The following is a 25,692-nucleotide window of genomic DNA, read 5'->3' on the forward strand; positions in this document are numbered from 1 at the left end:
GAAGCTACCGTGGGGATTCTGCAATTGCCGAGGGGAGCTGTTCCCACTTAGACTCAGGAACTGGGGAAATTACCACATAATTTTTCACTGAGAAAATGGAAGCAGTCAGAAGAGAACTTGCAGTCTACCTTCACCACATCTGCCCACCTTCCAGCATCTGCTCCCATTTGTGGTCTGTTCTACAATGCATGTTTCTGTAATGTTAACGCATATATTACGGCTCAGTCGGGGGATGATGTCACTGTAATGTGGAAATTGGGTGGGTTCATAAGTGACTTTTCCTCCCAGCACAATTAAGGTTTTGTGCTACCAGATAAGAGCAGCTGAATGTGAAGGATGTCAGTGGAATAATTCAAATGAACAAGTTATTGAATAGGTACTTTACACGATGCCTATTCACCGCATCTTCCTCTTCTTGGGTCAGGGTGGCCACAGGTTCGGTCTTGGAAGTGCTTATAGTACAACTTCAGCAGCGTCTACCCTTCCATCAGATTCTATCAAGCTGTCTTTGCCCCTTTCTTGGGAGTGAAATTATTTACTGATGTATTTATTATAAATATATCTGTTTTTAAATAATTATGGTAATTGGTGTTTTTGTTAGTACGAAGGTTGCCAAGTTAGGTAGATTTAGAACAGTCAGCTCCAACCTGATTTTTTCCATAAATTGTTATTTTTAGTGCATGAATTTGAGAATAAAAAATTTTCAGGAGCACATTTATCATGTTATTGCAGAAATGCCTGTATACTGCCTTCCCACTCGTAACCATGGAGAAATTACTCATGCTCTTATCGAAAGCTTATTCCTTCTTGTGCAGACTGTGTTCTTCTTACTCAAGGACACTTCTCCAGCATTTATCCTTTTTTCCTACTTCATCAGTTTTCATCTTTCCTGGAACAGTCTTGTCAACATTTAAAAAAAAAAAATCATTGTCTTGATTCCACACACTACCAACATACTACCTCCATTTTCTCCCCTTTTAGCAAAACTAGGTGAAAGAGTTGTCCATACTCCCTCCAGCTCTTTTCCTGTTTTGTTAAGCCTAATCAGGTCTGGTTTTGTTTCTTCTCCCCTCCACCAAAACTCCCATTGGCAGGAATGTCTTTCCCATTGTTTAAGCCGATGGTCAATTTCCTGTCCTTATATGACTTGGATAGCTGGCAGTATTTAATAGCTCATCACTGTCTCTACCATATCCCTTGTTCATTTGCCTTCCAGGCAACCATTCTTGTTTTCCTCCTGTCTCAATCATTCCTCCTCTGCTCCCAAGCTCTTAGTGTTGGAGACTCCCCTTTCTCTCTCCCACATAGTCCTGGGGTGATCCCATTCAGCTTCATGGCACCTACGTGCTGAAAATCCCCAAATTTGTATCTCCAGAGCAGACTTTTTCTTAAACTGCATGCTCATATATTCAATTGCCTACTCAACATCTCCACTTGGTGTAATACACATCTCAAAATAGCAATTCTAAAACTATTCTTCTGACATTTCTCACCTAACCTGTCCTTCTTGTGGCCTTTTCCCTCTCATTTGGTGCAAACTCCATTGTTCCAGGAGTTTGGCCAAAATTTTGCAGTCGTTTCTGTCTCTTCTCCATCGATCACACCACATACACATCAGATCTTGTTGGTTCTACCTTGAAAATACATTCAGAATCCAGCCGCCTCTCACACCTTTATTGCTACCGCCCTGGGGCAAGCTACTGTTTTCCCTTGCCTGGATTATTGCAAAAACCTCTCAACTGGCCTCTCTACTTCTACTCTTGCCCCTCTACAATCAATTCACAATACAGCAGTCATAGTGATCCTGTAAAATGTATGTTCGATTGCTACCTGTTCAAAACTCTCCAGTGGCTTTGAGTCAAAGTAAAAATAACATCCTTCAAGGCCTTATAGAATCTAACCTGCCATCCCCAACTGCCACTCGCGTGGTCTTTAAGCTCTCGTTCTCCAGCTCACTCATCTACTGCAGCCACATTTGCCTCTCTCCTGTTTCTTCTTCTCAAGTAGTGAACACAAGACTGCATTTCATTTAAGTAAGAGTGAGGTAACAGTTTATTCATTAGTTTAGAAAATAAAGCAAACTATTTTCTTACCATGTTGGAGGATATTGGCTTAATTCGGATTGTTATTATTCCCATTGACGTTTCACATGAGTCATATAACATACAAAATGTATTGCACATAACATTTTCATTCCAGTAGAGAAAAAAAAATTATAGGTTCAAAAATCAAGTTTGATATCAAAAGAATTAACATAAAAATACAAAGTTTAAGAGTATTTTAGTTTAATTATGTACTCACTGTTCTTTGTCAGAAACATTAAGCCCTTTAAAGCCAAACTTATTAAAATCCTGTGTCCAGCAGCCACGCCCCCTGGACCTGTCGACTGGTTACTCTGTGGCACTATCAGGACCCTAGAGGCAACCACTCTCTGTAGGGCTGACATGTAAGGCCTTGAACTTGGCTCACAGTATCTAGCCTGCTACAGTCCAGAAGAAGATGACTTCTTATATTTGTATATAAATGCATCTGTTTTCCCAAGGCTAACTTTGTAGCATTCCACCGGCACCAAGGAGCCAAATGGTGGCATTTTATGTAAGCATTCCTGGTGATTGGCTGCAAATGAAGATGACACTGTCTCTGATATGCCAGTTTTTCCTTCAAGAATCAAGCATTTTTCAACTCCAGGTTCATCGGAGTGGCTGCCTTTGGAATTCAAAGGGAAGCCGCTCCCTTCACAGTCTTGGAGGCGCCTACGGTGATCTTCACTAAGCAACAGTACAATGGTCCCGCCAACATGAAGCACTCTGTGACAAAAAATACTGGTATGAGCATTTCCTCCTTTTCAGATAATAAACAATACCACTTTATTTAAAATATTTGGTGTTTTTAATTTAAAATTTAATTTTATTTAAATACAGGGATTTTGATAATTAGGCAGTATCTTCCACAATGCATATTCATTATAGTAATTATGGAATCACTAGTACAAATCTGCTTTAATTATCTATTTTTACTCTACTTAAAAGGCAAGCCTCAAAGTAATTTATAATAATATTCTAATAAATGACTGTACAAAAGGAAAGGCAAATGAAAAAGTCCTAAGGAATCAGCATATATTAAAGGCAATGGGCTGATGGCAGAAGAAAACCACCAGGAAAGCAAGACATGAACAAAGATTGGCAAAAGGGAAGACCTTGAAATATCAGCTTGTTGAGGAGAATTAATTTACTCAATCCTCTGGCCAAAGTCTGTATAGTACTTATGTGGAAAAAGTCATGAATGACATACAGTCCTCTGAGTTGCTAAAGAGATTACTGAACGGTAGGGGAGAGGCCAGCAAAGAGTGGGTCCCAAACCTACAGTGCGAGTTAAAGGATAAGCAGGTGAGCCAGGCCAAGTGACAACTAGGGGCTGGAGTGAGGGAGGGTGTTAGAGGCAGAGAAAGCATCAGAGACAGGGAGGAGTAAAGAGGAGGCGGCACTGACAGTAGTTTGGCATGAGGGTGAATAAGAGGGTGATGGGAGGAGGAGGGAGGAAAAGAATTCTGTTTGAATATCAGTGTGGATTCTAGTTGGCAGCTGGATAAACAGCCTGGAGGTAATGAGAAAGACCAGGCTCGAGGAGGAGATTTTTGAGTTCTCCACAGTAAATGGTAGATAAAGCCATAATGGTGGGTAAGATCATCTGAAGTGGCAATGCACAGTGAGAAGAGAAAAGGGGCCAAGGAATAGAGGCTTAATAAGGAAGGATAGAGGGGGAGAGCCCATGAAATACAACCCGAGGGGAAATCTAGACAAAAGTAATGTTATGGAAGCCAAAGTAGTTCAAGAAGGGAATGGTCTCCACAGTGTCAAATGCTACAGGACTAAAAAGTGACTATGGTTATAACAAGTCACCAGTGAACCCGGAGAGAACAATCTGACTTGAGGGCAGGAGCAGGTGCTGGTCTGCTGGAACCAGGAGGGGACTGGAAGGTGAAGAGCAGAGATGTCAAGTACAGACCACTGTCAAGCAGTTTGGCTGTGTAGGTAAGGAACCAGCGTGACAGCTAGAGAACCGAGAGTTACGGAGGATCTCCACACACCCAGCAGAGATGTCAGGACAGTCAGAAATCCAGATAAGTCTGTCTCTAAACGACACCACATCTACATCACTCCCATGCTCAAATCCAGCTGCACTACTGCAACAATCTCCTTTCCACTCTCGTTGCTCCTCCCACTCTCCCTTCCCAGTTTCCACATAGAAAACAAAAGTAAATGCCTGCTAACTCTCTCTTCCACTATACTGCAAATAAATTCTAAACGCCTACACGATCTGACCCTCACCTACCTTTGCCACTCTATTGCCTGCTTGCTTCCCTTTGCTCACTACGGTCTGAGCAATTGAACTTCCTTTCAGTTGCTCAAACTCAATAAGCTTTTTCTCATCCTAGAACATTTGACCTTGTTGGTCAGTCTGCACTTAACACTCATTCCCTTGTGTGCTTTCTCATTATTGAGGTCCCAGAGTTCAACTACCATGTCCTTGGAGAGCCCTCCCTCACTATCTACCTAAAGTAGCCACTGCTTTTCTCTCAGTCATAAACTTCTGATTTAAAACCTTAGAAAATTAAGCTACAAAAACTCTAGGATATTACTAAAATGCAATCAAATCTTAACTGAAGAGCTATAATGTATTTTGGTGAAATGCCCAATAGCTCAAAATTATTGAAATAAATTCCACACCTTACCTTTCCATTTCTTGTAGAATGCTTTTGATGTCTTTCCCTAACTTAAACTTTTTCCCGAATGGGATGTCAGAAATAATAATATCGACACTTTCTGAAGGCAATGGCAATTCTGAAATACAGAAATCAGAGAATACTATTAAGTAAGTTCAAGTATTTACAACCTGAAGATGACAAAATTAAAATATGCAGGATTATTTTTGCATATTAAATAAAATTTAGGTTAGCTGGTATTATGTATAAGAAATTACAAGTTTCTAAAAGGATCTCAGAATCACTGAAGGTAAATGGTACAGCAATTATGTTCTGTTCTTTGGTTTTTCAGGTATAATAAAATATAAGTTAAGCAGAATTTTAAATTAACCAGAAAATTCAATTCTCTAAACATAGTACATGATTAGAAAATTGCCAGACAGATCCAAGAAGAAATCCATTAAATTGTCTAGAAAAACCTTTTACAAAATTATATTCTATAACTTTCATTTCCCTTTCATAGTTATATATAAAATTATGCATGTATAGATCTTTTTATTTTTAAGGGAGATGAGCCATAACTTTCATTGAAATTTATTTTATTTTATTTTGGAGAATGAGATTCTTTAATTCAGTTGCTTCATCAAAAGAATTTAGATGATAATCTATATATATAAAAGGCTAAGTGGCCAACCGTCTGTCCAGTACATATGACATGCACTGGCAATTTAAAAATAAATGTTGACTCACTCATATTAAAATAGTTTGTATTTTAATTTTATAATACTATATTATATATACTATTTTGATATGTAATTTAAAAAAATATATATATCTTACTGATTTTTTACAGAGAGGAAGGGAGAGGGATAGAGAGTTAGAAACATCGATGAATCAGCTGCCTCTTGCACACTCCCTATTGGGTATGTGCCCGCAACCAAGGTACATGCCCTTTCTTGACTGGAATCGAACCTGGGACCCTTGAGTGCAGGCTGATGCTCTCTACTGAGTCAAACCGGTTAGGGCTTGACATGTAATTTTTTGCAGTAACATAATTACTGCATGAGTCTTTCTTCTAATTAATTTCCTTTCAATGTACACGAATCCGTGCACTGGGTCACTAGTATAAGATAAATAGATAGGGCACAAAACACTTTTTTCAAAAGTAATACATTATATTTATATTACAGATGAAAATTTCTCCATGTGTTATGAACATTTAAAGCTATGTGATGATAAATGTTTGAATTTAACACAAAAAAAGACAAAATAATTTTAAATGTTTTAATAAGAAATCCTAGGCATATAGGTTTAAGGCATACTGTTTTATTATGGTTTATTTAAAACATCTCTTAGTATGGCCACAGAGAATTTGCCTGACTGCTAAAGGGCTTAGTAAATATGGACCTAATAAAATATGCTAGGTTTAGCATCTATGAAGAATATATTTTACCAAGTTATTTCACCAGGAATAGTCAAACACTTTGTATTATGAGTACGTTGATTATAGCCATATTTATTTTATTTTTAGCTTTCACTGAATTTTTAAAGGGAATCCAAAATGTTAAGAGTATCTACTTAAGCCCTAAGCCTAAATAATCAATAATCAACAAGTTGAAGATTATCACTAAATAAAATTAAAGTGTTTGATTATGAAATCTAAATTTCTTTCTCATCTTTACATTTTTGTCTCAGAAATGAGATTATCATATGGCAATACACCCAATCTTAACTTCCATATTTTCTGAGGATACTTTTCACTTTCTACTTATTTGACTTCCCACTCATTTTTATGTACAAGAGAAAACTTGGAATTGAGAATGAGCAGACTTTCCACCAAAGACTGAAGCCTGCATTTCCCTGGCTGGAGCTGAATCACTGGCGACCTCTCACTGGAGCAGAGCAGAGCAGATGAGCGCAGCGCGGCCTGGCCCCGGGGCAGCCTCACAGCCATGCTGTTTCCACAGCGGCTGCAGCACTATCCAGCTGCTCCACAGCAGTGCTGCTTTCCAGTGGAGTTGTTTGCACTAAACTACTGCTTCTCCACACCCCAAATTGTGGATTCCTGTTGGCATTTGAATTGGCACAAATGGCCTTCAGCTGACATTCCATGACTCCCAACTCAGGGCTCTGAAGTGACAACCAATTTCCTGACACCGTCCTGAAACCAACTCCTCTGGCGCCTCAACAACCCCTGTGCTCAAGCTGTCTTCCTGGTGGCACCTAAGGATCTCAAGAACTGTGCATTGCGACTAACTGAACTGAACTTGAGACTAATTCAATCTTTATAACATCCTAAATAATTATTATCATCATCATCCCTAAAATTCAGAGAGGTTAAATGTTGCTTTCAAGGTGAGACAGCCTTTGAATGGGAACGCCTGGGGTGAAGGCCAAATTATCTAATGCTGGCCTGTCCTAGCTGGGAATGTGACTCAAGGCCAACATGGCGGTAGGTCTTGCTGGGATGGAGTTTCCCAATGCTCCAGTGTAATTCCTGCACAGATGTTCAGGTCAACAGAAGCATCCCAGCCCCATAAGTTGGGGAATCCATCACTCCCTGTCATAACTATACCTGCGTGCCACAATTAACTCACACACTCAGTATTCCCATAAGGGAAGACAGCCATTAATTCTGCCCTTGAGAGTCTCACATTCTAGAGTCTCATCCTCTCATTGGACTCTACCCAAGACTGAAGGCTTCTAAACAACTGTCATTCCAATAGCTCTCTCCTCCTGTCTTTGCATCTACAAATAGTGAGGGCTTGCATGAGGCTGAAAAAGGGGTTTATCCAGAGGAATAAAGGTATTTACATATGTTCATTTTCCCAAGTGCTTAATAAGCATATTTAATATCTTACCTATAACAGAGACTTTAAGTAACTCAATTTTACCCGTGAGGCCTGCAGCTTTCAGGTTGTCACATGCACCTTGTAACTGTGAGTCGCTGACATCAGCGCCCACATAGTACACATCCTATGGGAAAGAAATTATGATTTTAAGCATAAATAAAACCATCAGATGTTTCCTGTAAAGAAAACTTATTGCCATTTTCTCAAATAATGAAAGTGAAGTCAATAGATTTATTCATTCAGGTTGAAACAAATTTATAGTATTTCTTTAAAATGATACTCAATAGCAAAAATTTTAAAATCTATTAACAATATTTTACAGTTACAAATGCCTAAAGAATTTAGGAATTAGCATAATGTCATGACTAATTATTAAGATTACTCATATCTTGCTAAATTTGTCATACTATTTAAAAAAAATAACACAGCAATTTAATTAACCCTTCATAAGCCATTTGACAATAGTAAATAGTGACTCATATAATTAAAATAATCCCCAAAAGATAATTACTTATAAATAATTGGTAACTAAACATACAAATACCAATTAAAGTGAAGATATTTCTTAGTTTACCAAAGTTTAGAATTTACCGGCCATTCTTTAGCTGCTTCCAGAAGTATTGTACCGAGTCCACACATTGGATCTAAAACAAAGGCACCGGCCTATAGACAGAAATATTGATTTGGTATTATTAAGTCTAATAGGCATCATAAAAGAAAGCTAACATTGGAGGAATCAATCTTTTAAGAGTAAAGATTCCTTTTCACACTTTAGGAATTTCAGGTAGTTCAAGCCCTAAGGCAAGTATATGCTTGGCATGTTTAAAGATTAGAAAGGAGACCAGTATGGCCAAAGCACACTGAGTGAGAGGGAAAAAGTGGCGATCATATCAAAGAGGTTGGCAGGTGATTCCATCAAGATGGGCTGGTTTCTGCTGCCTGTAGCAACAATGTGCAAACCTTAGAGGTCTAAACACCATATAACCTCATGTTACATGCCCACCGTAAGGCACCGGGGGCTTCGGCTCCTTTCTCTGGAAGCCAAATTGACAAAGTGGGCACCATTTGGAGCACTGCTATCACTGTGGCAGAAGGAAAAACGTATGGCAAATTATGGGTTAGGCCTTAAAGGTGCCATCTACAAGTGACACACATGTCTACCAACATTTAACTGACTAAAGCATGTCAGTCACATGACACACCCAATTTTAAGGGCCCAGGAAAGTGCTATCCTATCTGCACCTGGGAAGAGAACAGGAAATCTGGAGAAAAAAACTAATCATTCCCACCCTGGGTGGTCACAGGTCAGATCTGGTAGACACTGTAAGGATTCTGATTCTCTTCTGAAGGATGGGGAACTATTAGAGAGTTCTGAGCAGAGAAGTAACATAACATTACATTTCACAGGGATCATTCTAGATGATCTGTTGAGAATAGAACAGAAGGGTATGAGTGTTATCAGGGAGGCCGGTTAAGGGAGCCAGGAGATGACAGCAGCTTAAATTAAGAGTGGTTGCCCTGGCTGGTGTTGTACAGTGGTTAGAGTGGCGGCCTGTGCACCAAAGGGTTGTGGGTTTGATTTCCAGTCAAGGGCATGTACCTGGGTTGCAGGTTCAATTCCCAACCTCAGTTGGAGTGTGTTCAGGAGGCAACCAATCGATGTGTCTCTTTCACATAGATGTTTCTCTCTCTCTCTTCCCTCCCCGCTTCCTCCCTCCCTTCCACTCTCTAAAAATCAATGGAAAAATATCCAGGGGTGAGGATTAACAACAATAACAAAAAAGAGTGGTATTGGTGGAAGTGGGAAGAGTAGTCGGTTGGATTCTGGATATATTTTAAAGGTGGAGCCAATAGGTTAGATCAGATGTGGAATGTTAAAGTATGACAACAGTCTGAAATGAGTAAAGCTTTGACCGGTGCAACTGGAAGAGCAGAGGTGCCTGTTACTGAGGAGGGAAGAAATGGGGAGGAGAAGCTTCAAAGGAGACAAGAGCACATGACGCCTTCAGCGAGAGGAGAAACCAGAGTGATCTTCCTGAAACCAACTGGAAAGAACCACTTCAAGAAGGAGGGAGCTGAAGGTGTCAGAGTGCTGGTAGTTCTGGGCATGTTAGTTTTGAGATACTCCTAGATCAACTATAGAGACCAAGTGACTCACTGGACACATGAGTCTGGAGTTCAGGGGAGAGGTTCAGGCTACAGATATACATTTGGGAGCATCAGTGTTAGTTTACTGATGGCACTTAAAGCACCAGAGCTGGTTGAGTCATCCAGGAGGAGGGAGAAGTTAAAAAAGAAAGTCTATGGGTTGGATCCTGGCGAGCTCTTAAGTAAACTAGTAGTAGACGTTTGGTAGATGAAGATGCAGCGATGCATGCGGAGAGCTGCACATGCTCATGTAGGAGGAGAAACCAGAGTGATCTTCCCGAAACCAACTGGAAAGAACCACTTCAAGAAGGAGGGAGCTGAAGGCGTCAGAGTGCTGGTAGGCTAAGTGTGAGATGAGCGGTCGCAGGGGAGTGCTGTTGAAAGCCTAATGGAAGTGGGCACAAGAGAGAATGGGAAGAAAAGAGGGAGAGACAGCAAGTATGGACAACTAGTTTTATGAGTTTTTCCGTAAAAGGAAACAGAACAGGGGTGGTAGCTAAAGGAGCATGTGGCTTCAGGAGAAGAATTTTTTCAAGTTGCAAGGTATTATATAGCAAGTGTTCCCACTGATGTAGAATGACCCAGTAGAGAGAAAGTCCTAATATAGGTAAGAGGGACCAAAATCCAGTCCACAAGTAATGGAGTGAGACAAGGGCAATGTATGTGGGCACAGATACTGGTTCGCTGGTAGATTTGGTGAGGAGAACATGTTGAAGTTCACTTCTAATTCTAGTATTTAAGTCATCTAAGAATCAGGAGAGTTAAAAGCGTGAGCAAGGAAATGACTGTAATGGTAGAACATAAAATCCAAGCTGTGAGGGGAAAAGAGGGCAGGTGGTAAGTAATGGGCAGGGGTGGGTCAAATGACTGGAGGTCCAAGAGGTTAAAGAACTATGTAGGGTGCTGGAGGATGTGAACAGGAAAGAGAGATGGTTAAGAGCAGGACTCATGAAATTGAGGTTTTGGGGAGGCATTCCCTTCTGGGTATAAGAAGGTCTAGGATGCGACGAAGGCAGGTCATTAGAGATAGGAAGCCAAGACCTTGAGGGGCCAGGTTCCAAAGTGGATACTGGGATCATAGAGAATTACTAGTATAACAGGAATAAGGTCTCCTACTCTTACAGAAATGACAGGAAGAGACCCATTTGTAACTGCAATAACCTGATGCATGTGCCTCAGAGGCACTGAGAGCTTTTAGGCAAAAGGAACGAGCAAGCAGGACACCTACCCCACCTCCAGGCCCAGTGGTCCCTCGATATGTCTACAGAGGAAGCAGAATGCTCAGTGGATGGTCAGGTGTCAGTCAAAGCCAGAGGGTACCTGATGGAAAGAAACAAAATGTCCTGAGAGAGCAAGAAAGAGAGAAAAAATTTCAGAAGCAGAAAACAGAGTAGTTTAAGGTTAAAGTCACTAATGCAAAGCAGTTGAGGTAATAATTAAATAATGAGAAAAAGTGCCTGAGCTAGAGAAATAATATATTTTTTAATAATCATTAGCTATTCCAAATAAGTATTACAACTATATTACTATAATAGCTAATATTTATACACTTTCTCATGTTAGGCACTGTTGAAATCACTTGATAAATGCTAATTCATTTGATTCTCACATGACTTTATGAAATTTTTCTTTTCATTTTGCAAATGAGAAGCTGAGGAACAAAGATGTTAAGTGTATTGCCCAAGGTTTCCCTGACAGTAAGTGGTGGAACCAGAATTAGAACCCAGGCAGTCAGGCTCACCGAGTTAGGGCTGAATAGAAAAGGCATTTATAGCAGTATATCCTGGTTCTATTCCTGAACTTTATAGGACTAAAGAGGAAAGTCTTATGAAGTTCTGAGTAGAAAGAACAAGGTAGCTATAAAGGAAAAGAAAACCATATTGGCACGGACAACTCAGCTGTAACACGGGAAGCTAAAAGACAATGGACAGCACCTATCGACATCCGAGAGAAAAGGACTCCAACTCAAGCCAAGATGGGCATAGCTACCAGGATGAAAGGGAACATCTGAGATATATAGACATTCAGATAGTAAATTATTAAAATACCACATGTGAGGAAAATACCTAAGCCAAGACCTTAACCAAGCGATAAACAAACCCGAGCAGAGACCTCAAATGGGAAAGACAATGTGAAGACCCATGGTAAGGAGTGATACACCTTGCAATATATCTTTGTGTATTTGCACAGAAATATGTGTTTCCTACATACAATTCTATCTTAATAATGAAGGATAGGCTGTGTAATATAAGGGCTAAATAAGAACTTTTGAAACAGAAGGGATATACTGTAAGGGAAATCTGATATATGATAAATAATTCAGTTCAATCTAGTAGCTGGGGGTTGGGAGTGAAAGAAGATGAAATCTTTCAAAGGTCTCACTGCAGGGAGGAGTAAAGGTGGGCCAGGAGGAGAGAAAACAGTACTCTAGAGGTCTCATCTTATAACAGGAACAAGGGGAAGACTAGAATGTCCTGGTGGTAAAAACTGTCTTCGCAGAGGAAGGAGTAGATACCTTGCTTTAAAATAACAGCAGAGTGCTATGTGTTTAATTAAGAGAGCTGGGAAAGGGGACCATTCGTGGACTAGACAAAAAAGTAAAATCTCCAACCTCAGGGAGAACAATGAAATGATTACAAGTAACTTGATCAAGCTAGCAAAAATAAAAAGAGTAAACTGTAACTAGTTATAAGCAGAGTAAAATAGGAGAAATACAATCGAGTGTGTCTGTCATTATACTGAGTTCTCTCGACAGCCAGAGACCATCAGAGTGTGTTTGTAAAAACTCACTGAAAGCAAAGTTGAAAATAAGGGAGGGTAAAAGATATATTAGGCAAATGCAGGGATAAAGAAAGGAGTGAAAACATTAATAACACATGATAAAATTTAGGTTTTTACTCACTATTTGAGATAAAGAAAACCTGTGTAACAATAAAAAGGTATAACTCATGATGAAGCAATAGCAGACTGTGTACACCAAACTACTGAACAAGGCAACCATTAATAAAAATGCAAAAACTTAAGAAAAAGTATCAATGAGATTTCAAATACCTTCCAAAAGTAAGCAGATAGTAAAATAGTAAGCAAAGATAGCGAGGACATTGACTACAAAATAAATTTTTTTCTATGTCCATGGAACACTTATAAAAATTGATCAAGATTTGGTCACAGGAGAAAAACTTTTAAATTTTAAGAAGTAGAGGTTTTTCAGCCCACGTCATTGTAACACAAAATATTAGGAAGAATAAAATGTGGCTGTCTTTTAACCCAGCTTTTTCATAGTCAAAATACTCTCAGTTCAACAATATTTAAAAACATATCACTGCAGAACTTCGTAAATGTAATGGCAATGACAAACACAAACAAACAAACAAAACTAGCAAAAGAAAAAGGTAAAAGAAAACAACAACAACAACAAAAGCAATCAATCAAAATGTCCATAAATAAGACTGTGTAAGTTAATTACGGAAAGAACCTCACTAATGTATTAACAAGAATGAAGACATTTTCCTTACCTTAATTTCAGCGACAGAGGCCATTGCCCATGCTATGGTAGACCTCAGTCCCGCTGTCCTGATGTAAGCTCTGCTGGCTAAAGAAACCCTACAAAGGAAAAAGAACCTGATGCTAGAGCCAATACTACTGTAAGTTAAAGAAGAACCTGATATAAAGAAAAATGATTAGCCTGTCCATGTCTGTGAATTATCTCACCATGTTCATGCAACACACACTGAAGTATTCTCTGAGTTGGGAGTATTTAACCCTCTTACAGAAATACCTTCTCTAGTTGGCACCTTGTTTAACCAGCTAGTGTGGTACTTTAGAAAGGTCAAGTTTTTAAATAACAGCAATTTAAACTCTATTGTGTTTATTTTATAAAAATGTTATCATATATGAGGGGGATTTTTCTAAAATGTTTTAGTAGTTCCCGGTTTCCCATATGGAAGTGACCTTTTGTGTGCTCATCAGGAATCATCAAGAAGCACGTGCTGTTTTGTGATAGGGAAGTAGTATAGGCAGGACTGGATGGATACTAACACTTGAAATAGTTTTCTGTAAAAAGTCCCTTTTGTAAGTTTGTTTTTTGTTCATTAGCATCTCTCTCAAAAGATGAAATGAAGCATGACATTGCACTGTCTGCATGAAGCAGACATCTCCCAAATGAGTTCTCTGGTCTCATTATCTACCACTGCATACTTCATCCTCCACCTCATCAATGCTATCAGTGTTTCCAGATTTGATAAAAATTTTCAAAATATTATTTCTATGGTGTCTAATGCAATGAATAAATTCCTTAAAAATTTGAATGCACTTTCCTATTTCATTTATATAATTTGTTGGTAAGACATGACTATTTGATTTTGAGGATTAGTGCTTGGTTGTTTTGGGGGTAGGCTTGTTCCAAAACCACTAAGAGGCTCTTCTCCAAACATTATACAAAGTCACGGTGTTCTCCAAACCCTGTGTCATTTTATAAAATGATAAAATGTCTTTTGTCATTTTATTTCTGATCTGTCTTTGACTTTGTTACCCTGTTTTGTATGCATTTATGGTAAACCTCTTAAAATGTTACAATTACATGAGGTATCTCTTTCAAATAAAACAGTATAATTGTATATTTACTGTTACAATAAAGAAATTCTGCAGGTAAACCCATGGGAGTTTGTTTTTTTAAAGGTTTTTCAGAAAATAATTCACATTGCAGACAGTATTATAGCCATAGATTTGGAATCTGGAATATAAACTTTGCAGGTGAAATGACTAGGAAATATTTTGATCAATGAATCTTGATACTACAGTCTAGGCTGGGCAACTGTCTTGCTACAAAACATATTAAAACCAGAATTGAGAGATTGTTTTTCACTCTTAGATACCAAAATAGACTTGGTATGGAAAACTGTCTTTGTCCATATACAGGGTATCCCAAAAAATGTATATATGCTTTAATAGCTGATAGCCCAATTTTGAAATAAAATATATTTTAATAAACACTGCCTTTATAATTATTCAAAGTGTGCATATACATTTTTGGGGGACACCCTATATATTGCTAAGTGCCTTTCTAAGTAAGCACCAGGGATTTATGTAGAACCTCTGAAAGTTTTGACAATTATTATATATATTTTTACCAAAAGAGGTTTTATTTTATGGGAGCCAACCCTATTAACATGTGACCAAAGTAAATGTTTTTATTTTTCGTAAACCTGGAAAAATTATCTGCTGTTACTTCAACAAAAGGGTCCAAAATTATTTAGGGGGAGAAATTATTCAGAAATAAATTCCTTGAAAATAAAAATACTTCTCCACTTTCATCGAATCTGGCTAATGTGTTCAATCATAAAAGTAAATGTAGTTTTGATACTCCTCTCCACATATATGTGTTTCATCTTTATTATCTTATATATTATCTATTACCAAGATGAAGACGCTCTTATCTACATTTATAGTCTAGACTTGTCATCTGAATCCCAGATCTTAATTTTTAAATGTGTGTTTGGACACTTTTTACCTAGAGTACTGCCAATTCAACATGTGTAAACTGAGCACACTCCTTTCCCTGTATTTGATATCTTGATACATTTCTTCATTTTCTCGGGCCACTTACCTTCTGTATATTGCGTATCTTAATCTAAATCTCCAGCCTAGACTTGTCACCGGAACTCCTGAGCTATGACTTAAATATCTACTCAATAGACATCTTTCACTGAATACACTACTTTCCCTACATTGTCTATCTCAGTGACTGATACCAGTATCTACTAGTTGTCCAAATCAGGTATCTGGCAATTATTCTAGGCCCCTTCACTTTTTTATGGAATTCATGCCCTCCTTTTTGTGACACAGTTCAGCTCTTCATCATTTATTGCCTGAACTATTGTAAGAGTTTAAACCTCCTTTTTCTTTTCATTTCCCCTTCATTAAAAAATGTAATTTCCTTAGTAATATCTCAAAAATCACAAATCTGATCACATCACTCTGCTGCTTCATATTCTTACTGCTTTTAGAATAAAATCCAAGTTGCTCAGCATGGCTTACAAGACACTTCATGACTTGCTTCTAATTGCTCAGTCTCATTTTCCACCACCCTCCTCACGTATTCCCTGTCCCATCTGTACTGAGACCTCTGGCCGTCCCCACATAACGCAAGCTTTCTCTGCCTCCAGGCCTTTGCAAGTCTTTGCTTATAAGGTCCTTTCCTTCTCTGGTCCAGGTGGGGAACTCCTCCTTAGTGTTCTCCACTTAAGTGACTCATTAAATGAGTCTCTTTTATGTTCGTTTGCTTACCATCCTCCATCAGAGTTAGGTCCTCTTTTCTAACTCTAGCCAAGCATTTTTCACCAACCTTTGTTCTTCCACTAAATTGAATTCCTTGAACTTAATAACCATCTTCCTATTAAATTCCTTGAACTTAATAACCATCTTCCTGAATGTTGATAACTAGCACAGTGCTTAGCATATAATAAGTATTCATTAGACATTTCAACTGAAATTAACTGAATAAATTAATCTTACTCTAATGTCTCTCCCTTTCTTCCCTAGTTACCGATCTGTTTCAGAAATAAGTTGAAATTTATTCAACACTTACTGTAGCCTAGAAATAGTACCAAGCATTTTTATGCAGGTTATCTCATTTAATCCCAACCACAAAGCAAATGAAGTAGGTACTATTACCTTCCTGCTTTTATAGCAGAGGAATATGATAATCTGCCCAAACTTGCAGTTAATCTGTTGAGAAGGTAGACCTGAAGTCCACAGTTCTTATTCACTATGCTATACATGTACAGTATGGCATAGCTGTATATAGTTAATGTTCAAAGTGAATTTTAAGAATTGTGCAGTACTTTTTATTTTAATTAAAATTCCAAGATGCAAAGAGACTAAAAATTTTAGCTTAAACAAGGGCCTGTGAAAATCATTTAATAATAGAAATAATTAGATATAATTTTCAGTCTGAATCATGCAATCAGTGGATTATTGTGATAAATTCTTTCACAGCTCTACTGGTCAGATCAAATCATACCACTAAGCTCCATGGAAACACTTTACTGGCTAAAGTAAAGAACTCACAAGCTTTGCCTTTAGCCCCCTCTGTTGTACCAATGTTTCATACTATACATGAAAAGCATAAAGTTCTTAATTTTAAAAACTCTCCTAAAGGATAAATCTGAAGTTTAGAATATAAATACCTGAACACAGGAATTCCCATGACAGAGTAAATGTCATTTAGATGTATAAATATCTGAAAGAACAAATACATAAGTTAGAATAGAACAGAAAATGCATTACTAAATTATTGATAATTTGAAATTTTCTATTTTGAATCTATATAAACTATGTTTTTAATAAAAAATCCCAAGGCCTTATTTGTCATATATGGAAAAATGTTTCACACTATTTTTCTCGAGCAGAGATAAAATAAATTTTAAGTACATTTCATTGAAAAATTTTGAGGTTAATTATGTATGCAAGTTATATGGAGATTCATGTTATGAAGAACTCGAGATCCACTTTCTTCCTAAAGATTCTCTGAATTATCATAACTGAATCGGACTTTTCAGCATTTGGAGTTAGAGATTTCCTAAATCCATCCTAATTCTAACCTCAATAAGAGTTGAGGCCACACAGGACTACCACAGGCTACATACTATTAGTGTGACAGCAAGCTTTCTTCAGGTCAAATATATTGTAGACAAGGGTGACCTTTTCTCTCTCTACTATCTGTAGGTGAGTTTCTTCCTCTCTTTCTTCGTCAAACCATGAAGTTCTTAAATGTCTCAAGTTATAATTAGTAGCCCAAATAAACTTTAAAAGTTAGAATCTTACTTTTGTAATCTGATGAAGTTTATGGAATATTCTAATTCTGCTGTTTGACCTCAAGAGCATTTAAACCACAATACTTTCACTCCCAGATTACTTTTATATATATGCAGTTTAATCAGGATTATTCCAATATTGATAAATTTTCATCAAGAAAAAAAAGATCTGAAATGAATTCCCTTTAGTCAATTTAATTCCTTGATCATCACAGCTAAAGTTTCCAATTTTTTGTATTATTCAACTTTAGCAAAATTATTTATTGAGATTAATTCTATTTAAAATTTATAGTAAAGATATACTGTTATTTTTGTATTTCAAATGTTATTAAGAATAGCTTCTCTCTCTATGAATTTTTTTCTATTAATTTCACATAGTAAAATTTGTTAAGATTTGATTCTTCTGTCAATTTTGGTCACACATTTTACTGTGTGATTTTTGTGTTGCCAATTTTGTTTTGTGTTGATTATTTTTATCAATAATAGCTAACATTAATTGCATTAAGTGGATGATAGGGATTCAATTAACTATATTTATTCATGAGCTAAACTATGGAAAAGTGTAATTCTGAGACAGGGAGATAATCAAAAGGAAGACGAAGAGGAGGAAACCAGAGAGCAGAAAGGGGAGATGAAAGGAGGACAGACTCTTATGTCAGAATATTCTGGGGTCAAAGTATTTTACGTGACAGGTATAAAAGAAATACACCAGGCATTACTTTTTAAAAGTGAAAAACATATTAAAAAATAAAACAACACAAAGTGTTCCATTTTGGCTAGCAATTACTTCATTTACAGGTATATAACAATGAATTTACAAATGAATGGTGAAAATGACGATTCTCAAAAAAACAGTGAAGATTATTTTTTATAACTTGTATTTATTTCATGTGTTTTATTTTGTTCCAATTAACAGTGTAACCTCATCAATTTTTAAAAATAGAGAAACAGAAAAGAAAAACATAATCCCACAACCCGAACAAAGCCATAATTAACATAATTATCTGCACTGTTCTATACAAGAAAAAAATCAGACTGCTAGATCCATGCAGACATGCTTTTTGAAACGCTAAAGCAAAATTGAAAAGTACAATAGATTAGTTTTGACATTGTCTTTAAAGAATTAGGTTATAAGCATATAAAATAAAATAAACATTCATTACCTCTAAGTTCGGATTCCTCAAATCTGCTTTCCATCCAAACTGTTTCATAAGAGCAATTCCAATTATTCTTCCTACTTCCTGGAAAAGCATCAAGTTATAGAAAAGATAAAAATATTATAAATGAAAAATTTAAGTATCCTATATAATAAAAGCGTAGTATGCTTTGTCCCCTACACTGGGAGTTCGTCCGGGAGTTCGACCAGCGGGCGAGACCTGGGGGCACGGCCAGCCAGGGGAAGGGAGGGAGGCCCTGGCTGGAAGCCAGCAGCCACTAGGAACCCTACCAGTGCACGAATTTCGTGCACTGGGCCTCTAGTAAGATATAAGATTTTCCTAACAGTCAGTAGGAAAGTCAAGGCAGACAACCCAATGGTAATTTAGAATTACAATATTAAATTATAATATTAAAATATTACACCCTCTTTCATCCCCTCACCCCCAACAACATTCTATGGCATTAATATCTACTTATGTGCAATCTCTTATTCTTGTGATTTTAGAGACATGAAATAACCAAATCATGACCTGATAAAGCCATTCTGGGTTTTAGGAAATGGATGCAAACTGAAAGATTAATTTATCTACTGCAAGCCTATATATTTAAAAATGGCCAGTTCGGTAACATTAGACTCGGACTTTAGGGTTTGATTTTAAGGTTGGACAAAGAACCCAGACCTATGGGTATATGCCTTTTATATCGCTGAACTTTGTAAGGGTCACTAATATGGGTTTTTTAAAGAAACTGTTTGTAGTGTTCACCCTCTCATAGAGTTGAGACCTTGAGTGTATTTATGTGTGGGTTCTAGTGATAATCACACCTATAGGGCTTGGTGCAGAGTAATCACTCAATAAACAGAACTGAACTGAAGAGAAACCCAAAAAGCTTAAGACCATGATATCAGGATTTCCAAATGCAAGATACCTGTGAGTTTAAGAAAACTTAGTAAGTCAAGGAGGTCAGTACATGGCATACGATTCCTATTAAGACTCCGAGATAAAGTTAAAATGGAAAATGCGTTTTTAAAGAGATTTAATTATTATATTAGGCCAAGTTATCTGCCTGAGCCGAGTTATCTATTCTGTGGAAGGTTTTGGTCTCATTTTCAATCGAAGGAGTAGTTAATTCATCTAGAAAACAGAAACCCCCTGTGGAGGTAAGCGTACCTGTGCAGAAAGGGTCTTTGCAATGGCTCCACTGCAGCGACAAGAAACTCTGAAGGTCCAGTCATTCCGGTTAAGAATTTCTCCTGCTTTTGCTACATCCTTCTGAAGTTCTTCTTCACATTTCTCTCTCTCAGTGAGAGAATCTCCTCGCTCCAGGGTTTCCTCTTCTATTGGCTTTTCCAGCTGGCATTCCCTATTCTCTTGTGTCTCTTGCATTTGTTCTGCTTTTAATTTCTTAGCAATAATGCTGTCATGTTCTCCCATTTTTCTTTTGAGTGGGTTAGCATCTCCTTGAGAAAGTTTTTTCTTTTTTGCATCAAGTTCAAGAAGATTTTTCCAAATCGAAATGGCATCCAACCAACTTTCAGGATCATCATTTATAAATCTTTGCATTTCATAAAATATTTTTCCTAAATAAATAAAATTTCAGTTTATCCTATATTGAAGCTTTAACGACAGTATATTATATTCATCACCCCTAAATGCCATTATTTTTATTTTTATTTTATTTATTTTTAAAAAATATTTTATTGATCTTCCACAGAGAGGAAGGGAGAGGGATAGAGAGCTAGAAACATTGATGAGAGAGAAACATCGACCAGTTGCCTCCTGCATACCCACTACCAGGGATGTGCCCGCAACCAAGGTACATGCCCTTGACCGGAATCGAACCTGGGACCCTTCAGTCCACAGACCGACGCTCTATCCACTGAGCCAAACCGGCTTCGGCGCCATTATTTTTATTTTTATAAAATAAGTTTTTTAAAACTACATGAAGAATGACTTCACTTTCGTATGGAATTTATATCATTTAATATAAGAATATTGTGCCAAATAGGTTCATTCTTATATTCTATACCAAACATCAAAACCATTTAAAAATTCCTATAGAATTACCTGTATCATTCATATAGAAAGATCATTTGTCCTATGATAATATATATATCTCTTTTTTAAAAAATATATTTTATTGATTTTTTACAGAGAGGAAGAGAGAGGGATAGAGAGTTAGAAACATCGATGAGAGAGAAACATCAATCAGCTGCCTCTTGCACACCCCCTACTGGGGATGTGCCCGCAACCAAGGTACATGCCCTTGACCGGAATCGAACCTGGGACCCTTGAGTCCGCAGGCCAACGCTCTATCCACTGAGCCAAACCGGTTTCGGCTATATGTAGCTCTTTAATATAAGCATGCCCTAGAATGCATATCAATCTTTGAAATAATGCTAATCTTGCCTATAAAATTAAGTTGGGAAAAAAATAGAATTACAAAACACAGAGCTCAGAAACAGAGCAACTACATTTTGAGACTATTTCAGACCATACAGTATTGGCACACATCACAAAAGGAGTTTCCATAAAGGAACACTTCAGGTACACAGCCCATTCATAACTTACTCAAAATAATGTAATCTTTTCTTGACGAACAAGGGTCATTAAGATGACTCAAGAGCCATTACTGTATTTCTCTAATAATGAGAATGTGTGGACTATTGGAATGAAATGATATTGATCCCACAATATAACATCTTAGTATTTGCTTTATTTTTTTCTGCCATGTCTTGATTTCTTGCCATTTGTATCTTCCTTGATACAATTTATTATAGACTATACGCTTACATGATCTCATGCATAATCAGCAATCAAAATGAAGTTTAAGGCAATGTGTAATCCAGCAGTGTCTGGCCCTTATTTGTTGCTTTTATCAAGATCCTTAAGCATATTTATAAAAACAGAAAATCTCTTAAGCCCCCTTTAATTCTAATTCTTTATAAATGGTTAACAGTTTATTCAAACATCTAAGATCCCTAAAACAGGATATTTTACTACACAGTATTTTTTCAATTATATCACTCATTAGTTAAAGTTTACAAGGTGGTAGTTTTGAACAATTTATTAAGACAATGCATTTTGGATTCTTACATGTCCTAAATCTAAATTAATGCAACTGACCATATACATAACTGTAGAGAAGGTATCTGATCAGAATTCGCAAAGATGAAATGTGACGTAGGACACTAAAATCTTAGTAAGACAGGCAGCAGATTGTAAAAAGAAGAGACACAATTAGGTGGTAATACAATGAGGTGATGATATTCAGAAAATATAGAAAAATACATAACTAATGATCCCCAATATAGGAATGAATCTTAAAAATGTCAAATGGCTACTTATTAATTATCAAGCAGAAAATTCTGGAGTACATACTAGTATATTGTGTGGGTATACACCATACCTTTACTTACAGAAGAAACATTAAATGGAAACTGCTTTTTAATCAGCAAAAATAATCTTTCTGCGGATTTTAATGTTTTCAGCATATTCAAGTCAGAACCGGTGGTGAAAAAAACTTTTCCTGAAATATATTCAACCTAGAGATATAAAAAATAGATATTGACTTAGTCTAGTGTAGAGGAAGAACCATCCCCCCTCCCCCCCGCCAATGAATTAAAATAGAACATCTAGATTAACAATAGAAATGACCATTTCTGAAGTATCTAGTATTTATCAGACACTGGTTTAGGCATTCTGAATATATTTTTTCCCCTCAGCCTTACAACAATTCTCTAAGGTAGACTTTATTACCCCCATTTTACAGATTAGGAACCTGAGGCTTAGGTAGGTTAAAAATTTTGTATAAAGTCACGCAGTCAGTGACCAAGACCATAATCTTATTATGTTATGCTACCATTTGCAAACTGTGCATGTGTATATGCATGTGCACACACTACTAGAAAAATAGAACACAAAATACTCAGTAATTATATTGCCAAATCTCACAGTATTTGAAAGTGGGCAAAGAAAAGGTATAATGGCTAGGACAAATTAGGTGTCCGGCCCAAGGTTAACATGTCAGTGGGTATTTATTAAACACCTACTGTGTGGTATACCAGAAGCAAATATCCTAAAGATGGATAACAATACTCTGACATACAAATTAAAATGTAAAATTTGTAAGACAGTAACGTGAATTAAACCCAGAAGAAAGTGAAAAAGTTTCAGTGTAATAAACTTCACAATAAGCTGTATGCATGGTATGTAACACTGAATATGAAAGCCATCATTAGTAAAAGTCTTGAAGAAAAATCTTACAAGATCTGGGAAGAGGGATTCTAAGGAAAGAACAAAGGGCAAAATGCAGAGGTGGGATGACAACCTGGCTGAAGGAAACCGTAAGTTAGCATGGCAACATGTGCTGTGTTATGCTGATTGAGTGTCAGGTGGATGGATGGTGTGGCTCGGGCCAGCCTGATAAATGGTCATGAAATGGAGTACCACAGATGGTAATGGTCAAACATTATAGACTTTTGATGAAAACTGACAGCACCAAATTAGTTGGTAGGAAAAAAATTACTTTGGAAGAAGCATAAAGGACTGAGTGTAGATGTGATGCTGGAGGGAGAAGCAGATTAGTGAGGTAGAAATAATGGGACACTTGGCTGTGGGAACTGAAAAATGGATGGAAGCAAGAAATATGCATCAAACAGAAATAGGCTTTGGAGATAGGGTAGATATGTGGTAAAGGTGTACTTTTTATCAGGGAAGAAAAGAAAATGAAGAGCACTGACTATAGGGAGTCTTATGCGGTATGGCAAATGGTGCTCAATATCCATGGAACCCTAAACCTTTTGGGGTCAACCCAACTCCCTTAATTCAGGATGGATGTGGATTGTCCTGAAATTCTCCTTTTAGCAGTGGCTAGGGGCTGACTACATGGTTATAACTCATCTCTAGAACTGAAGCACCAGGGAATTTGGGGTACCCATGTGTTTAGGCAGCTCCCATTCAGTGGGAAGCTGAACTCTAAGTACTTCTGTTTTTTTGATCTGACATGGTCTAGTTAAGCTTTTGGGATGGTAGTGTCTGGGTTTAACATTCTAGCTTGAAGAGGAATCTCTGCTGAGGAAGCCCTAGGTTGACACCAATTAAAACTCAAATACTTCTGGTTATAAGTTTAACAAGTTCTGGGAACCTAATGAACAGCATGGTTATTGGTTCAGATCCCATTTCCAGGCATATCTACCTTTAAAACTGAGTAACAAAATATGAAAATTCCCAAGTCTCTTGGCATTTAATTTTTCTCAACGCCAAAGGTTTTCCCCTATAATATGGTGAATGTTGTTGCTGTGATTAAAATACATTTCCACCCCCCAACCTCTTTTTGTCTGTAAAGATGAATGCCCAGCCAGTGTGGCTCAATGGTTGAGCATCAACCCATGAATCAGATCAGTTTGGGGCTCATGCTGGGGTTGCAGTCTTGATCCCCACTAGGGGGCGTGCAGGAGGCAGCTGATGGATGTTTGGCTTTCATCATTTGATATTTCCATCTCTCTACCCATCTCCCTCTCCCTCTCTCTGAAATCAATAAAAATGTGTGTGTGTGTGTGTGTGTGTGTGTGTATAGATAGGTAGATAGGGAACAAGCAGAGAGGGTCTTTCTTTTTTCTGACATACCCAGATTGGGTCAAGCCTTCTATCTTTCATACCAAGAACTCTAAGTTAATATTTTTAAAACAAATTAGTGAAGCATTATGTCATGGTCACAGAGAGTGGTCAAGGACTGGAGCCAGGAGTCAGCCTGCCTGACAGCTTGGGTTCGAATCCCAGCTCTGCCATTTTCTGTTACATGCTTTGAATAATGTATTGCATTTACCTATGCTTTATTGCCCTTTTCTGTTAAATGTGAAGCCTACCTCCCAGGGTTGTTGTGAAAATTAAACAAGTGAATACAGAGTAAGTACCTAAGAACAGGTGCCTGACATACATGAAATGCTTAATGTCAGCAGTTGTTACTATATTGCTTTCTAGATTAGCTACATCAGACACTATCAAAGGCTGTGATCAAATCCACAAGTGGCAGGTCGTCTAGTAAGACTGATGACATTTCCATGACCTCCTCTCACCCCACCCCCGCACGGCAGAAACTGCTTCTGTGGGCTTCCCACAGGAGAGGAGCTGCTGGAATCGTCCATTCCAGCTCTCCTTTTCCAAGAACCCATCATGTGCACTCTCATATTACCCATCAGGATAGGAGGGGTTCCGTTACATCTTTTTCCTCTGCTTTCAAGAAACCAGCTCAGCCTATTCTAAAATGAACCAAAACTGATGTTTAGAACCTTGTTCACTAAAATGAACAACTTATAAATACCGAAACTATTAACTTTCTCTGAAAATCGGGCTGGGGCCTCAGAGTACTGTATTTCTGTAGCTACTATTTTACTGTGTGTTCAAGGTGCGCTTTTTATCATTGAACCCTCCCAACAACATATAAAGTAAGTACCATCACCGGCAGGAAACTGAAAAGAATCAGGAATCTGAACCTGCAGATGATTTGCATTAAAAGGGTGGAGAAAGGATGCTAACGCTGACAGGTCTAATTCTAATTACACTATCACACGTTTTCTGTTCAAGAATCCAGGACATAACTTGTTCCAACCCCTTTTTAAAAAAACGTCAGCCGTGAGTGATGTGCGGTAACAGACGTGCAGGGGAACACGACGGGGGTCCTTTCCAGCAGGAATTACAGGACCGGCCAGTGCAACTCCCAGGACCGGGGCCGGGGCCGCGGCGCGTGTGCGGCGGAGAGCAGGGGTCGCGTCGCTTTCCCGGGTCTAAGTCGGACCCGGCGGGGCGGGGTGCAGCGGCGGGGCCTCCCTCTTCCCTCCGGGGCGCAGCGAGGCCCACTCACCTGCGTGGCCTGCAGCCGCACCCGCACCTCCCGCATCAGGAAGGGCTCCAAGCCGCGGCCCGCGGTGCAGAAGAAGCGGGCGCCCGCTGCGGGTCCTGATGGGGGATCTGCGGGCCCCGCTGCCGCCGCCGCCGCCGCCATGGCTGCTGGGACGGCC

The 25,692-nt window shown here is 38.1% G+C and overlaps 1 protein-coding gene across 2 annotated transcripts; it reads right to left on the reverse strand.

The window, feature by feature from the left end:
* Positions 1 to 1,967: 1,967 nt before the first annotated feature.
* On the reverse strand, positions 1,968 to 25,692 carry THUMPD2 (THUMP domain 2 tRNA and snRNA guanosine methyltransferase). 2 transcript variants are annotated; one of them, XM_079791817.1, is made up of 10 exons: positions 25,536 to 25,692; positions 22,083 to 22,218; positions 19,844 to 20,253; positions 18,680 to 18,757; positions 16,890 to 16,942; positions 13,218 to 13,305; positions 8,146 to 8,217; positions 7,564 to 7,678; positions 4,733 to 4,841; positions 1,969 to 2,807 (listed from the first exon to the last, which is right to left on the reverse strand). In XM_079791817.1, the coding sequence occupies exons 1-10, from the start codon at positions 25,674 to 25,676 to the stop codon at positions 2,483 to 2,485; spliced, it is 1,527 nt and encodes a 508-aa protein (XP_079647943.1). In that variant the 5' UTR covers positions 25,677 to 25,692; the 3' UTR covers positions 1,969 to 2,482. The 2 variants fall into 2 exon arrangements, with proteins under 2 accessions (XP_079647944.1, XP_079647943.1); XM_079791818.1 differs by lacking the exon at positions 25,536 to 25,692 and having other exon boundaries at positions 1,968 to 2,807; positions 22,093 to 22,148.

Source organism: Cnephaeus nilssonii (genome assembly GCF_951640355.1).
Source record: "Cnephaeus nilssonii genome assembly, chromosome: 15".
In the NCBI taxonomy this organism is placed as follows: Eukaryota; Metazoa; Chordata; class Mammalia; order Chiroptera; family Vespertilionidae; genus Cnephaeus; species Cnephaeus nilssonii.

Coding starts and splice junctions, on each gene's coding strand:
- THUMPD2 (XM_079791817.1), bottom strand. CDS start 25,676: ATGGCGGCGGCGGCGGCGGCAGCGGGGCCCGCAGATCCCCCATCAGGA. Junction 18,758..19,843: donor CAAAGACCCTTTCTGCACAG/GTACGCTTACCT, acceptor ATGCTTTTCCAG/GAAGTAGGAAGAATAATTGG. Junction 16,943..18,679: donor TGAGGAATCCGAACTTAGAG/GTAATGAATGTT, acceptor TTGTTCTTTCAG/ATATTTATACATCTAAATGA.